Consider the following 14,558-nt stretch of genomic DNA (forward strand, 5'->3'; position numbering starts at 1 on the left):
TTCACAGGGTGAGAACGCTCCCACGTGGGACCATGGAGCTAGTAGGAGAACAGCAACGGCTCTTCCAGGCAGAACAAGCTTCAGTTTTCAGGGGCGGAATCAGCATAGGAGGGTTCGAGAAGGTCAGCAGCCCTCCTATTTTGAAACCTCGGCTTGCCCAGGTAACTCCGGTTCTCAAGCAGGATCCTCAAACTTCGGTGTTTCCCGGTGACCATTGTCTCACAAATCTAACCAGTTCTGGCAACGAAGATACTGATCCACAGCTGAAGTCTCCCAATTTTTTTGTAGGGAGTCGAGAAGCGACCTGGCCTAGGCATTTTTGTTTGATCACATGTAGCTACAGGTTAGACGGTCTCAATTTTATCAGCTGCGTATACCATGGGAGGGGCTTGACTGGTCTGGTTGCTGTCCTGTATCTTGGGGCTCATGTATTTTAGATGATGGGTGCCTCACTAGTAGTCCACGCTTGACCAATTTTGGCGGTGTTTTTGTCACGTCCCGAACCTAGCACTCGAGTCCGGCCACGAGACATAATCCCATACTCCCTAGGGCAAAGCCATTGGCATTTTTGTTCGATCACATGTAGCTACAGTTTAGACCATCTCAATTTTATCAGCTGTGTATACCATGGGAGGGGCTTGACTGGTTGTTGTCCTGTATCTTGAGGCTCATGTATTTTAGATGATGGGTGCCTCGCTGGTGGTCCACGCTCGACTAATTTTGGCAGTGTTTTTGTCACGCACCGAACCAAGCATCCGAGTCCGACCGCGAGACATGATCACATACTCTCTAGGGTAAAGTCCTAAAAAATATGTAATGTCTAAAAATTTATTACAACCTTATTATCATTGAACAATAATATTCTCAATTCATAACAAATAATAAAATTGGTATAATTACAAAATTTAATAATCTAACCACTATCGGTGATGGTCTATTTATTTATCTTTTCATCCGTTATCCTAACCATAGCTAAGTATCAAGCAACCTGCTATTCTGAAAGGAAAAAAAAGAAGGTAGTATGAGTTTTATAGCCTAATAAAAATTCTCAAACATCCACACCAACACAATAATATAAGTTTGAAAATAGCAAAAATCATTACATACATCACAAAACCACAAACGGTCTCAAATAAATAGTATATATATGTGCATCAAATATTAATAAAAATTCAACTATTCAAGAGTGATATATCATACGATATCTTATAAATCTTCAATAGTATTTTCAAACAACTTTTCATTCCATTTCTTTTTAATCCGATCCAAATTTAGGATCAATTATCTTTTCGACTTTGGGCCAAATTTTGATCATATTTTCTGTCCATGACGGAGCAATCAATAAATGTCACGTTTTCCGCCCATGACGAGCAATTGATAGTGTCATATTTTCAGCCCGTGATGGGACAATCGATAATAACGGGATCATCCCAAAGTTCTTGTTCAATTAATCAAATTCACATTCACACATCAATTCTTTTTATTTCCGGCTTTAGACTAACCACAATCACATTTTTCACATGTAATAGGGCAATTGATAAGTGTTGCATTTTCATTTTATGATGGGGCAATCGATAAGTGTTACATTTTTCACTCGTGACAGAGCAATCGATATAACATAGTTAGCTCAGAGCACTGCATCCATTAGTCTGATTATGCAAGTGTAAGTTATACTCATATATGCATCCATTATACTATTAATCACAAGTATACATGATCAAACATGGTTTAATACAGAAACTATCATAAAAAACTTCTTGCATCTTACTTATCTTGATCATTAGCATATCATGCGTATGTGTACAAAATATCTATAATTATGCAGGTGAGTGTATAAGAATTCTTACCTCTATGTCAACAATTCAAACAGACTAATCATCCATCCACACAGTGATCTACGAATCGGGGTGTGTAGAACCCTGCTCGACGTCCTCTTGTACTAAAGATTATTCTTCTGTAGAACCAAATCAACATCAAAAATCATCCGAGGTATCCGACAATCCAGAACCCTCTATTAGTCCACAAAAGGGTCCATCATCACGTTGCAACCTCAAACTACCACCGAATCCTTTTAACCAAAAATTTCTCCGAATCAATTAGGGAAGGAACACCAAGATATGGAGAGAGAAGTCAACTCGAAAACTCAGGACCCCTTGTACGGTTACATAACGTCGATCTGAAACTCTTTCTATGGCTGCATAATGTTGACCCGAGACCAATACCAGCTCGAACCTCCAGGTCATACAACACTGGCCGAGACTCTCTAAGGGTCAGCCTGACATCACAGAATATCTAGACCCGCCATTGGTCCACCAAAACATGTAGAGAGAGAACGAGTAGAGAGGGAAAGAGCGATAAGAGAAATAAAGAGAGCAAAAGAAAAAAGAACTAGAGAAAGAAGAGAGAAAATAAGGGAAGAAAAAAAGAGAACTGTGAAGCCCTCTCTCCTTCCCTCCATCCTTTTTGAAATAAAGGAAGGTCGTCAACAGTGCTCATGGTCGATGACCCCCAGCAGCCGACGACCTTGGCGGTGGCGGCGGGGTGCCACGCCCGACGATGACCGGCAAAATGAAAGAAGTATCATAATAGGGGAGACACAATTACCAGCAATATGGTGATTGGCCGACCGGATTTAAAGCAAAAATAGTGATTGTAGTGGTGCATGGGGTCAAGGGACCCACGACCGGCCAACGGACGGCCGACGATTGGCGATGGTTGGCATCACCAAACCCATCAAATAAATAGGAGTTTCGACCCTTTAAACTGTGGAATCCATGGCGGAGTTCCAGCCATGGACATAAGCCGTCGTGGGGCACCAGAGAGAGCCCCTTGTGCCTGTCGTCGGGGGTGAAACCAGTCGGAAACAAGCAAAGCAGAGGTTCGTTTCCAAAAATAGGGGAAGCAGAGCATCCCCCCTTCTTGGCCAAAATCCGGTAATCACCGGCCCACGTTGGAGCTCCTAATGACCCCGGAAGAAAGAGAGAAAGGGTAGCTCAAGGGGGCCGAGTCCTTACCTAGTTTTCCAGCGAGGATTGGTTGCGACAATAATGAGAAGGTAATCAGCACTCGAAATGAAGAATCAAGGGAAACGCTCGGCGGCGAGCTTCGATTAAGACCAGTTCTCCGGTGAGGTGGAATAGAAACCGGGGAGCGCCTCTAAATAAACCTCAGGCGTGACCAGAATCCGACAAGATTGGAAGGAAGAAGGCTCCCATCGGGAGTCCTCCTCTCTCTCCAGGCTCGTGCGCGGAATGTGCCACTTTTTTTTGTTTTGGGCCAAGATGTCTAGGCCAGTCAAGTGGATCGGGTCCAGATTGCTAGGTTTTATAGTTTTTCACGTCTACTCTTTTTATGAGGAACAACATTCTCCATGGGCAGTCAGCCTAAAATGCATTGTTCTTCATACTTATGCATGCCAGCTGTTATCTTAAATTCTATAGAAGAAATTCGCAAGTATATGTAGCATGTTGATTCTTAAATTCCTAGATATCAGCTGGGTTAGCCAATTACATATTCATTTCACTCGATTTGGCATGAGATTACCGGTGCCGGCAATCTCAAGGGAATTGTTATTTTTTGTTGCATGGAGCTGGTTGGGTAGAATGGACAATGTTTGCTAAACGATCTAGATGGACTCAGGGGAAATTGTTATTTTTTGTTGCATGAGATTACACTTGGTTTTTTCTTTTGGATTTTCAACCCCAGATGGACTCAATTGAATTGATTATGTAGTTAAACTGTATAGGTAGCTCCCCCGTGGTTGTAATTTTTAAGGTCTTGTCATTTTTATATCAGTCGGCTGTTATGGTTCTTTGGATGGGCCCTTGTACAGCGCTCCAGTTTGCAATTTACACGGTGAGGTGGTCAAAGGCTCTATAGTCCTTGAGATATATCTGACAGTTGGATGCTTCGGGTAAGTCAGGCTTTTTAGATGACACTATGTGATGAAAAGTCCGGAGCTGGAGGATATAAAACAAGTCTGAAATCAGTTCAAACATCCCAAATAGATGTTGGTTAGCTTGCATTTTACTTGATGCTGCTGCTGTATAAAGATAGGACTTGAACCTATCTACTGGTCAGTCACAGGAAGTTCTTATGCCAAGCGAAGATACTTGCATAGCTTGTTCCTTTATTTTTCTCTTTTCCTTTTTCAAGCCCATGCATGGCGGAATGATTGTTCGAGTGCGCGCATCTGCATGCGCGTGAAGGTGGTGTTTGGATGCCGAGAGATTTGAACACCTTACTGCCCAATAATATCCCATGGCGAGGAGTTTTTAAGGAGCCGACTCTGTTTTTGAACACAAAGTTAATAGTGGTGGGAGAATTGTGGATCATGACGAATCCCTGTTTTGAGGGATAACATGAATCACCTCTCAGATGGACGGATTATGTTACTCTTTAGGGTTCGTTTGGCTGGGGATTGAGGGTGTAGATTTGGCTAGTGGGATGATATTGGACCATCTAGATGGTGCCGCCAGGGCTGCTGCTAATGCAGTGGAGATGCTCGAGGTCGGAGAGGGTGGAGGTCTCGAAGGAGGTAGTGGGAGGAGTGCCGGTGTTGGCATAAGACTTTCCTCATACCGCCTAAGGAGATGCACATGCTAGAGAGCTTGTTTAACAAGTCAATGGTGAAAAGGTTGATGAATACACGGGCGCACCACCAATGCTAGAGCAGCTGAAAAGATGGTGATCAAAGAAAGGATATGAGAATAGCATGAATCCAAGTACTTTGATCTTCAAGGACTTTTGCTACCATTACACCATCGCTCGTGAAAGATAAATCGGAATAGGTTGTAGCCTAGGCTTCATTAGGATAACAGTAAGTTAAAGCTACTTCTAAGGTTGAGTCCTGCTGGTAAACAAAGTGCGAGATAAAGTAAAGCTATGATAAAATAGAATTTGTTGATACGTTGGATGTCGAAAGGATCCTTTATTTAGTATTATAATATGATATTTATAAGTAACTCTTATCAGTTGCTTTGACACTTCTTCTTGCCATTATGTGCCACATTGGCCACTATTGCTATACATAGTAAGTAGTGGCTCATTCACATCCTAGGTTGCGGTAGAATGGGTGCCATTTACTCAATTCACTCTTGTCCTTGCTAGTGTGCCACATATCCCACTATTATCATGCATGATAATGTCACCATTTTTTGCACTTTTTGGGTAGTTTGACTACTACTCCTAGGTTATGGATATGGTAATCAATATCCTTAGACTTTGCTTCACTAAAGACCTCATCCTAGACCAAATGCTCTCATCCCTCTCGGTTTACAGCACAATCATTTGGTCTATACTCTTAGCGTTTCAGTTTGTATCGCACAACCCACTTGAAGATTTACTACTCGGTCTATTCTGGAGGGCTTTCGAAACTTATTGTTTGATCAATCTCTAAAACACCATGGTTTGAAAGTAGTGTAAACAAATGTGGGGGCAGGAGAGAGAGTAGGGGAGGGTCGCGCTGGGGAAGGGGATGAGGACAGCCAGCCCTGAGACCATGCTCTCGACGTGCTCTATTTGGGAGGAGGCGGTGGATCGGGTGGTAGTCATATCAAATGAGGTTATTTTTGCCTTTTCAAAAAAAAAAAAATCATTGTAATCATGAGATGGGGATAAAATGATTAATGGAAAAAGAAAAAAAAGCTCCTTGTACGACGACGTAATCGTAAAACAGGGATAAAATGGTTAACAACAAAAACAATTTATGACATATTACCTTGAAATTAAATATACTTATTGAGGACAATAATTTTTCTCTAAATGTCCTATCACATTTGCAAATTGGACCTAGCATCGGCTTGGTTTAGGAGTGCTTGAGGAAAGTCATCCAATCAACCCAAATACAATACTTCCTAACCTATATATAGGAGTTGTTTGGAGCCATATAGTTGAACCTGCACTGCAACTCAAATCTCATTGCATCTTATATTGTAGTAATTGACTTAGAAGGATGCTCACTTCTTTTATTTGGAAAAGAGTTCAAAAAAATAAAGATCTCTGACAGAAATTCCATTGAATATCTTAAGAGTAGACGCGAAGTTGGTGCAGTTGACATAAACAAAAATGAGGATGTTCTGAACAAAGAAGTCAACATCAAGACTATCAATGATGAGGGTTTAGGCATAGACCTGGATGCCCATAGGGAGAGAATTCGTGAAAGTGTAGGCCTAAGGATAGTATAGAAGATTAATGAAAGAGATCGGGTGGACGCTAGAGGCGGTGCACGATAGCATAGAGGTGCAAGTGTGGGCAACAACGACAAAGGAGGCTGAGCAAAAAAGAGGGGAAGGAAAGAGAAAAAATTCTTTTTTATTATTATTAAGATACCTGTTATAGGATAGCTTGAAGTTGTAGCTCAATGAGCAACTTAATTAATTGTATAATTTGGATTGCAAGAATCCTAACAAATGAGCTAGCCTGTATCTGCAAACTTGAGCTACAAGCTGCTCCACTTACCAGACTCCAAACAACATCAAGTTTTATGCTTATATCAGCTACTCTATACCCAACTTACATCAGGTTTTGTTAATTATATATGGATGAATTAATGCTTGGACAACGTGAACCATTCTATATTTACGGGAGGATTAAACGTTAACAATTAAAAAGTACATGTCGACGTTGCACAAGATTAATGCACATCACCAGCGATCTAAAAATCCAAACGATACGACAGCAGAAACTCCAAACCGAGCAGCACACACTAGCTGATTCACTTGCCGGGTACAAAGTTGGTGGCGTAGGCCCAAGCGTTGTTGTTGACGGGATCAGCCAAGTGGTCGGCCAAGTTCTCCAACGGACCCTTGCCGGTGACGATGGCCTGCACGAAGAACCCGAACATCGAGAACATGGCCAGCCTGCCGTTCTTAATCTCCTTCACCTTCAGCTCCGCAAAGGCCTCGGGGTCGTCGGCCAGTCCGAGAGGATCGAAGCTACCGCCGGGGTACAGAGGGTCGGTCACCTCGCCGAGCGGCCCGCCAGCAATCCGGTAACCCTCCACGGCGCCCATCAGGATAACTTGGCAGGCCCAGATGGCCAGAATGCTCTGGGCGTGGATCAGGCTGGGGTTGCCCAAGTAGTCCAGACCGCCCTCACTGAAGATCTGGGCACCAGCCTTGAACCAGACGGCCTCACCGAACTTGACGCCATTGCGAGCGAGAAGCTCCGGGAAGACGCAGCCAAGAGCGCCGAGCATGGCCCACCGGCAGTGGATGACCTCGAGCTCACGGTTCTTGGCGAAGGTTTCAGGGTCGGCCGAGAGGCCGGCAGTGTCCCACCCGTAGTCGCCAGGGAATTCGCCGGTGAGGTAGGAGGGAGGCTCACCGGAGAACGGGCCCAAGTACTTGACACGGTCGGGGCCGTACCAGGGGCTGCCAGAGGCGATGGGCTTGGGCCTGCCGACGCTCTTGCGCATGGTGATCCTGCCCTCGCCTATGATGTCGGAGGCCGAGGGGGCGAGTTTCACAGCCTTGCCGGCGAGCGAGGGGGAAGAGAGGGCCATGGTGGCAGCCATGGTTGGATGGAGAAAGGGAGGAAGGAGTCTTGTGTCGTGTGACTGGTAGCAGGAGGAGAAAGACGGAGGAGAAGTGCTTTCTGGGGGTGATGGGGTGGGTGGCTGGGGGTATTAGTAATAGATGAAGGCAGTGGGGAGGGATGGAAAGAGGTAGGAGTCCTTATCCCGGGAAATCTATGTCTTTCTTTCTATTGGCTGATAGGGTTTTGTGGTTTAGATTAGGTCGAACAGTTGGCGCATTATGAGCCACAACCTGAGTGAGATATTATTAACTGAGTTCGTAAGTGGTGGTGGAATGTTTCCATTTTGGCTTGCTGCTGACCATGAGTCATCTTTCCATATCGAAATATCCTTGGAAATCTGGAGTTGGATAACGTGGTGATATGTAGGCCAATAAGAATGGTGGACGCAAAACCTTCGCCGACGAAAACTCTTCCAGAGTTTACCGATATCTGGTTAGCATGACTGAAAAGAACTTATTCTCTTAACAAAAAGAGAGAGAGAGGGAAAAGAATCACTCCTACCTGACCACACACATAAAAAGAGTGCAAAATAATTCCCAGCCGCTGGATTTAAGATTTGATGCACCAAAATATAAGACCCTTAACTTGGAATGAGAAGGAAAGGAGAAATGATTTTAAGGACGCTGAAGCAAAGAACGTTTTATGCATAAATTTCATAAATTTATTAGCTTCTAGAGCCCGGTTGCAATCCTTAGCAGCAAACACATGGCGGTTTCTAAGCTCTTTATTTACTTTATTATGCCTGAATAGCTAAGAGAGTATATATGGAGAGTTGGGGTGAACAACTTCCAAGAAAATGAGCAACTTATAATCGACTTATTCTGTTCTGCAGCTTCAAAACAGAATGTCTTCTTCTTGAATTGCATGTGAAAAGAATATTTTCTTGGAATTTGAAGCCTTAAAACTTAAAGAAGCCGCATTCTTTTCTCTCTTTTTTTAGCAAAATGGTGGCAGGCCACCCAAATTTCATTGCAAGAATGAAATAAAAGACAGCCCAAAGACTGGAAACAAAAGGGAGTGATCAAGAGATCACACATCCAAACAGAAGGGTGAATGGTTACCTTCAAAAAAAAAAATAAAAGAAAAAGACATAAAAGCGTCTATACCCTGTGACTATTGTCTTCAGGTTATCATGTCCCCTTTCTGGTTTAACTCGTTTGAGTTGTCCTAATACTCTTTTTTTTTTGAAGGGAAAAGGAGGAAGTGAAGTACTTGCCTCCCCCAACAATTTTATTAATCGTAGATTAATGTACAAAAGAAAAAGTAACAAATACAAAAAGAAAAAAGAGTTGTCCATGTACTCAACCTTAACATCAAAGAGTTGGATGACAAACTGAGAATTTTGATCTCCAAGAGCAGCCTAAAAGATCAAGCAGCTGTACCTTTCTTCCGTGTTCGTGTATCATTCATCGTCTCCTTGAGGCTCTGGAGTCTAAAGGTCTTTAGGATATCAAGGCTGGGCTACATTTGCACTGAGAAGAACCAGAAAATACTCCTGTCCTCCCACACTTATTACCACCAAAATGTTCTCCCGTTCAATCACAAGTTATAATGAACTACCACGTAGTGTCTTCTCCTGCAGATTCAATTTTCATTGTCTACCTCAATTTCAGCAGCTAACAGTTATTGACAACATTATGATGTCCTGCCACCTGAATGAGAGGCTAAAATTCCCCAAGAATTCTTGCTTCAGTGAATGTCATGCTAATGTACTGGATGATGATAGTAACGACCTTCAACTATATGCACCCAGCTTTCCCACCTCAGATAAAGAATATAGATCATGCCATTATAAATCCGCAATTGAGCTTTTGTTTTAGCTATTCTGAAGAAAGTTACAGGACAGTACCAGGAAAACAAGTTCAGAGCAGATCTGATTAGTAGAGAACTTTGGATTCCTTGGGAAAATTACGCATCTCAAACACAATCCCTTTTAGTTCGAAGGAAACCTGCTTTTCACTACCATTATTGTTCTTTTTGCTGATAAAACCTTTCTTGTATATTTACTCACTCTGATCAACTTGACTCAAGATCAATGTAAACTCCAGTCAGATTCTCCGATCTCTTACTATTTTCTCCTGTAGTTCATGAGAAGATAGGATGCTTTTTACATATGACTTGAATGCGACTCACACATTTCCTGTTCACTACATTTCAGCTATTGATATCTGAAATTGGTGGAAAAGAGATCGTTCTGTGAGGTGTGACATGCAATACTTGATCCCTATAGCAACCTTTGCATAGATGTTCTTTTCACTTCTTGGACTCACTCCCCATGATTTAACTTGTGCCATTATACAGTAAGCAGCAACTTGCACTATTGTTTAGAGTTGAGTTGCACATATTGATGGTTAAATATCATTACGCATATTGATAGTTTAGAGATGAATAACTCCCTTTATAGAAGAAAATTGTATGATTAAATTGAAAACAGGAAAATTGGCTGGTTAGACTCTATCTGCATAGTTTTAATGTTCTCTTCTACTTCCCCAGTTCCTACAGAAAAATAGTTAGAGCCATTGTATGAAGTTTCGCTTCAAGTCTGTTTCAGAGTTGGTAGGGATTAATATATTAATTTCTTGATTATTTGATTTCTAGAATACGAGACGAGCTCTAAACTGAGCCCGCATCCAACTCCTCAGTCCTCGTATTGATTCAAAGACGTGGGTCAGCCCATCCCAAATATTCAATACTCCGGGCTCCATCAAAACGAATACAAAAGGTAGTCTTATACACGATTACCTCGTCAGATTCGCATGCACGGATATCGAGGAAAAAGTTGGCACTACAGGGCGTCAGTCACGTGGGATGCTCCCTCCGACCTTTTTATGTCCACCGTGGGCTCCCTTCTGCAGCCCCCAGCTTGACAAAGCCGAGACAAAGCCGAAAATATAGCCGTTGCACTCGGCCGTTGCCCTCCTCCCTCGCCCAACCTTAAAAGCGGTCGGTCCCTTTGCTCTCACTTCAATTCTGAAGGCCTCAATCCATAGTCCTACCCCTCCTCCTCGGCTAGGAACGGAGAGCAATGGCCAGAAGAGTTGAAGCATCTCCCTCTCTCCTACTCTTCTCTTTTGCAGTGCTCCTGCTAGCTGGTAACCAATTTACTGCTGGACTTCTTATTCTACCTAGAAATCTGGCATGGTTTTCTTAGGAGATGCTGCCATTGATGCGATTTTTTTCTTTTCTTGCTTGAGCAAACATCAATGTGGAAGTTTGATGTGAGGAAGGAAATTTTGTCTCGTCTGAGTGTATAACTGAGATTGGCTTTCCTTTTGGCAAATGGCTGGCTGCTCATTTTATCTTCTTTAATTGAAGACCCATCTTTGTACTTTCTTCTGATGTAGATATTTTTTGATTCCTGCAGATCTTTAAACCTCAAAAATGCTAATTAGATTATTTTGTGTTTTCCTTGTGTTCTGGAAACAAGTTCTGTTCTTGTTGATCTTATAAACCATTAATTTTTCTTTTCTTTTCTTTTCCCTCTTTTCAATATTCTATTCCCTTCAAGATTTGGATTAGTCTCAGCGAGCATCTTACTGATCTCTGCTAATGATATTCTTTACCAGGGGGAACCGTCCAGTTGGTGCAAGGACAGGTAATTCCCCAAATCGACTCGAGAATCATAGCATAAAAGCTTATCCACGTACTCTATTATTCTTTGTAATCCAAGCATTCTACGCATAAACCGAACAAGGGGAATAAGAAGTGAAAAGAGATTAATTGTTACGTAAGCAATGTTGTTGTCTTGCAGAAAACTTGGTGCATCGCAAAGCCTTCATCTGATGAAGCCACTCTTCTAGCCAACATCAACTATGCTTGCTCTCAGGTGGATTGCAGTATACTGCAAAGGGGCCGCCCGTGCTTCTACCCAGATAACTTCATGTCCCATGCTTCCATTGCCATGAACCTCTACTACCAAGCCAGGGGCAGGAACCACTGGAATTGCTACTTCAAGAGTTCGGGGCTCATAACAATGACCGATCCAAGTAAATTTCCAGACCAACTATATCAGATTTCTCTGCCAGAGTTTGTTGCTTGCCACTCGAATTCGCTTCCTTCCAGCAGAATAAAATCGCATCTTCTTGTCACCTCTTGCAGGTTTTGGTAGCTGTGCTTATGCGTAGTCCCTAACCAAGAAGACAGCAGCGTTGCTCACCAGTGCCAGGCATTTCGGATCAATCATTTCTAGCGAATTCAGGTGGAAGTCATTGCTATCTTGCTATCAGAGAAGCATGTAATCATCTATCAGTAAAAATTGCACATTGTAGCCATCTCTTCTGGCATTTTCTCCTTGCTACATTTACCTTTTCACGCCTTATTTTTATTCATGAATTGGAGTTTTATTAAGGACTAAGGATAGCACATCAGCAATGCCATGGATTTGCATCAATTGTTTCTAAATGGATTCAAAAGGAAGCCATTACTGTCTGGGTACCAGAGAAGTATATAATGAATCCATGAAAATTGCACGCCATGACCGGTCTCTTCTGGCATTTTCTTCTTCGTTCATTTGCTTTTGCATGCCTTATTTTTATTCATGAATGGACGTTTATTAAGGTCATATTGGAATGAAGATAGCATGTGCCATCTGAAACTAAGCAGAGAATGCAATAATGTTGTCAGATGTTCATGAAAGCCTTGTGGTATTGATTGATTGGCATGCCCACATCCATGGTTAATATAAAATACACATATCAACCACCTTTTCTTTTCCAGAATATGGATTTTCATGATAAATCTTAAATTTGATAATCCCCTGACTGATTCAGATGGCAACTGGAATACAGTTCGAATTGATGAGGGCTGATCCAGAGTAAGAATCTAGCCAAGCTCACCATAAGTGCAATGGGACTCCCTCATGTTCCACTTGATTCATCTAGGTTAATGTTTTTAATAAATGAACGGTTATTTTATCATTATCTAGCATGCATCTATTTAGTATGAGGAATACCTGTATATGTTGCATAACAAACGTTCTCAATTTACAAGCCACGACCATGTCAATTGAAAGTTTTCGGGGAACTATTTTGGGGCCTGTCTTCAAGATGAGATATCTGCTGCTTGTAATAAGATGATTTGCGGGCAGATTTGCGAAGTAAGCTGGTAGGGCCATTGAAACCAGTCATTCTTGTATGACCTCTGCTAAACACTGATTAATTGAGTCAAACTCAGAGAAAACAGGTGATTCAAGACCGAGAAGTTCACCCATGAACCTCGACGCAAGAGGCAACATTCCCATTTGAAATAAAAAGAAAACAAAAAAACTGGCCAGCAGAACTTCTGAAGATCTAGTTTCATCTTTTCTCCAACTGTTAATTATGTTCATTATACACTTTGCAGAAGTTTAAGGTCACTAATCATCGATCTTTTCTCCAATAACTATTTACAATGCCCACAAATAAGTTACTCCTAACTATTGATGTTCAAGGTCCATAATTCTGTCAATGTAAGCCTAATTAAGCTATCGGTGAATCAATCTTCTCCTATGTTCTATCATTACTCGTGTTGTGACTGGGTCCTATCTGTTGCGGGGTTCTCACCCCGGCAACAGTCCGCACACCAGCCGAGCAGGAAAAGCGACTGCGTCCTCACCGGGGTATTGTCCGCTCTGGGGATCGGAGATCGTCGACCGCTTCCGGGGGTCCACCCTCTGGTGGCGCCCCGGGTGGAACCACCCTTTCCACCCCTCACGGTTTTGCCCCCAAAAGGCGCCTCGATGAGAAGAGGTTATTGAGCCCCCCATTTAAGGCACAGACCTTTCCGCTGATTAGCCGATGTGGGACTAAAATTCGGAACCCCATCCCACAACACAGCCCCCCCAAGCGGGAAGGTCTGTGCATGGCCAGGGCCCTTCCTCTAGCGCCATCTATTGCGGGGTTTTCACCCCGGCAACAGTCCGCACACCAGCCGAGCAAGGAAAGCGACTGCGTCCTCATCGAGGTATTGTCCGCTCTGGGGATCAGGGATCGTCCACCCTCTGGTGGCGCCCCGGGTGGAACCACCCTTTCCACCCCTCACAGTTTTGCCCCCAAAAGGCGCCTCGATGAGAAGAGGTTATTGAGCCCCCCATTTAAGGCACAGATCTTTCCGCTAATTAGCCGATGTGGGACTAAAGTTCGGAACCCCATCCCACAACACTATCTATTCTCATTTAAAATCTAACCTGATATTTCAAATACTGCTACATAATGGTTGAACGTAGGATGTATCATGAAAAATAACTTCAATCGATAGCTATCATGAGTTTAAAATTTTAACTGATGGCAAAATGTTGTAATTGAACAATCTCTGACTAGAATATCTTGTGACACAAGTCTAATGAAATGAAAAATAAGATCATTCTTATAAAGGAGTTACTTGATGTTAACTAGGAGAAAGATGATATGATTTCCTCATTTCTCCCAAACCAACCAAAAACATTAAAACAGATATATTGGAGATGAAATGAGAAGTAGAGATTAAAACAGTCAAAGAACTATTGTTAAAACAATCTCTGCTTACAAAAATAATCAACAAGGCAACATCAAGACTAAAAAATCAAAGAAAGAACGGTTTTTTTGTATTAATGGCAAGCTGAACCATCCTAACAAAACTACTGCTGCTGAAAGGACTTGCCCAGAAAGTCTTTTTGAGCTTGCATCCTAACCAAGTCAATGAGCTAACAATTGAATCAAAAATTCAAGAACTAATTTAAGGGTCAGTGTATTTCAATCTTTAGCAAGAGATAATGGTGCAAACGTCCATGTGTATCATGTGCTTTCTAATAGGTTTACAATAAAGATGTGTGAGTTAGCAGCTTATCTTATTCTATGCATATATTACTTGAACAAGTGATTTTAATGTACAAATTTCTGGAGACTTTCATCAAAGTGCAACAAATGTTTAGAAAAAAACTAATCAATAGATCTATTCTAATTTACTAGTAACTAAAGATGATTATAAGTTCAATTAAAGCAAAGGTTAATGCATTATAAATTGGAAAATTGTTGGCAAGGGTAACTTATGAAGCAATATATTAA

At 42.1% G+C, this 14,558-nt stretch overlaps 3 protein-coding genes across 5 annotated transcripts in view; 2 read left to right on the plus strand and 1 right to left on the minus strand.

The window, feature by feature from the left end:
• LOC103701795 (uncharacterized) overlaps nt 1-1,644 on the plus strand; it is a 40,735-nt gene extending 39,091 nt beyond the window's left edge. For 2 of the 3 annotated variants that reach the window (XM_088709212.2, XM_088709214.2), the window contains 2 exons: nt 8-161; nt 289-1,644. In XM_088709212.2, the coding sequence (XP_088565338.2) occupies nt 8-161; nt 289-437 (303 nt within the window). In that variant the 3' untranslated portion in view covers nt 438-1,644. Of the gene's footprint in view, nt 1-7 lie in introns of all 3 variants that reach the window. The other variant, XM_088709213.2, reaches the window with a different exon arrangement.
• Nucleotides 1,645-6,554: 4,910 nt separating this feature from the next.
• Nucleotides 6,555-7,643, minus strand: LOC103699375 (chlorophyll a-b binding protein, chloroplastic-like). Its single transcript, XM_008781419.6, has one exon. The coding sequence runs from the start codon at nt 7,514-7,516 to the stop codon at nt 6,716-6,718; it is 801 nt and encodes a 266-aa protein (XP_008779641.2). The 5' UTR covers nt 7,517-7,643; the 3' UTR covers nt 6,555-6,715.
• A 2,830-nt stretch (nt 7,644-10,473) lies between these two features.
• Nucleotides 10,474-12,013, plus strand: LOC103699296 (major pollen allergen Ole e 10-like). The gene is made up of 4 exons (XM_008781354.5): nt 10,474-10,631; nt 11,106-11,134; nt 11,291-11,525; nt 11,638-12,013. Exons 1-4 carry the CDS (start codon nt 10,565-10,567, stop codon nt 11,661-11,663), a joined length of 357 nt encoding a protein of 118 aa, XP_008779576.1. The 5' UTR covers nt 10,474-10,564; the 3' UTR covers nt 11,664-12,013.
• The last annotated feature ends 2,545 nt before the right edge of the window (nt 12,014-14,558 follow it).

Source organism: Phoenix dactylifera, chromosome 12 (genome assembly GCF_051530095.1).
Source record: "Phoenix dactylifera cultivar Ajwa chromosome 12, Ajwa_hap1_PhDact_Kaust_v1.1, whole genome shotgun sequence".
Taxonomy (NCBI): domain Eukaryota; kingdom Viridiplantae; phylum Streptophyta; class Magnoliopsida; order Arecales; family Arecaceae; genus Phoenix; species Phoenix dactylifera.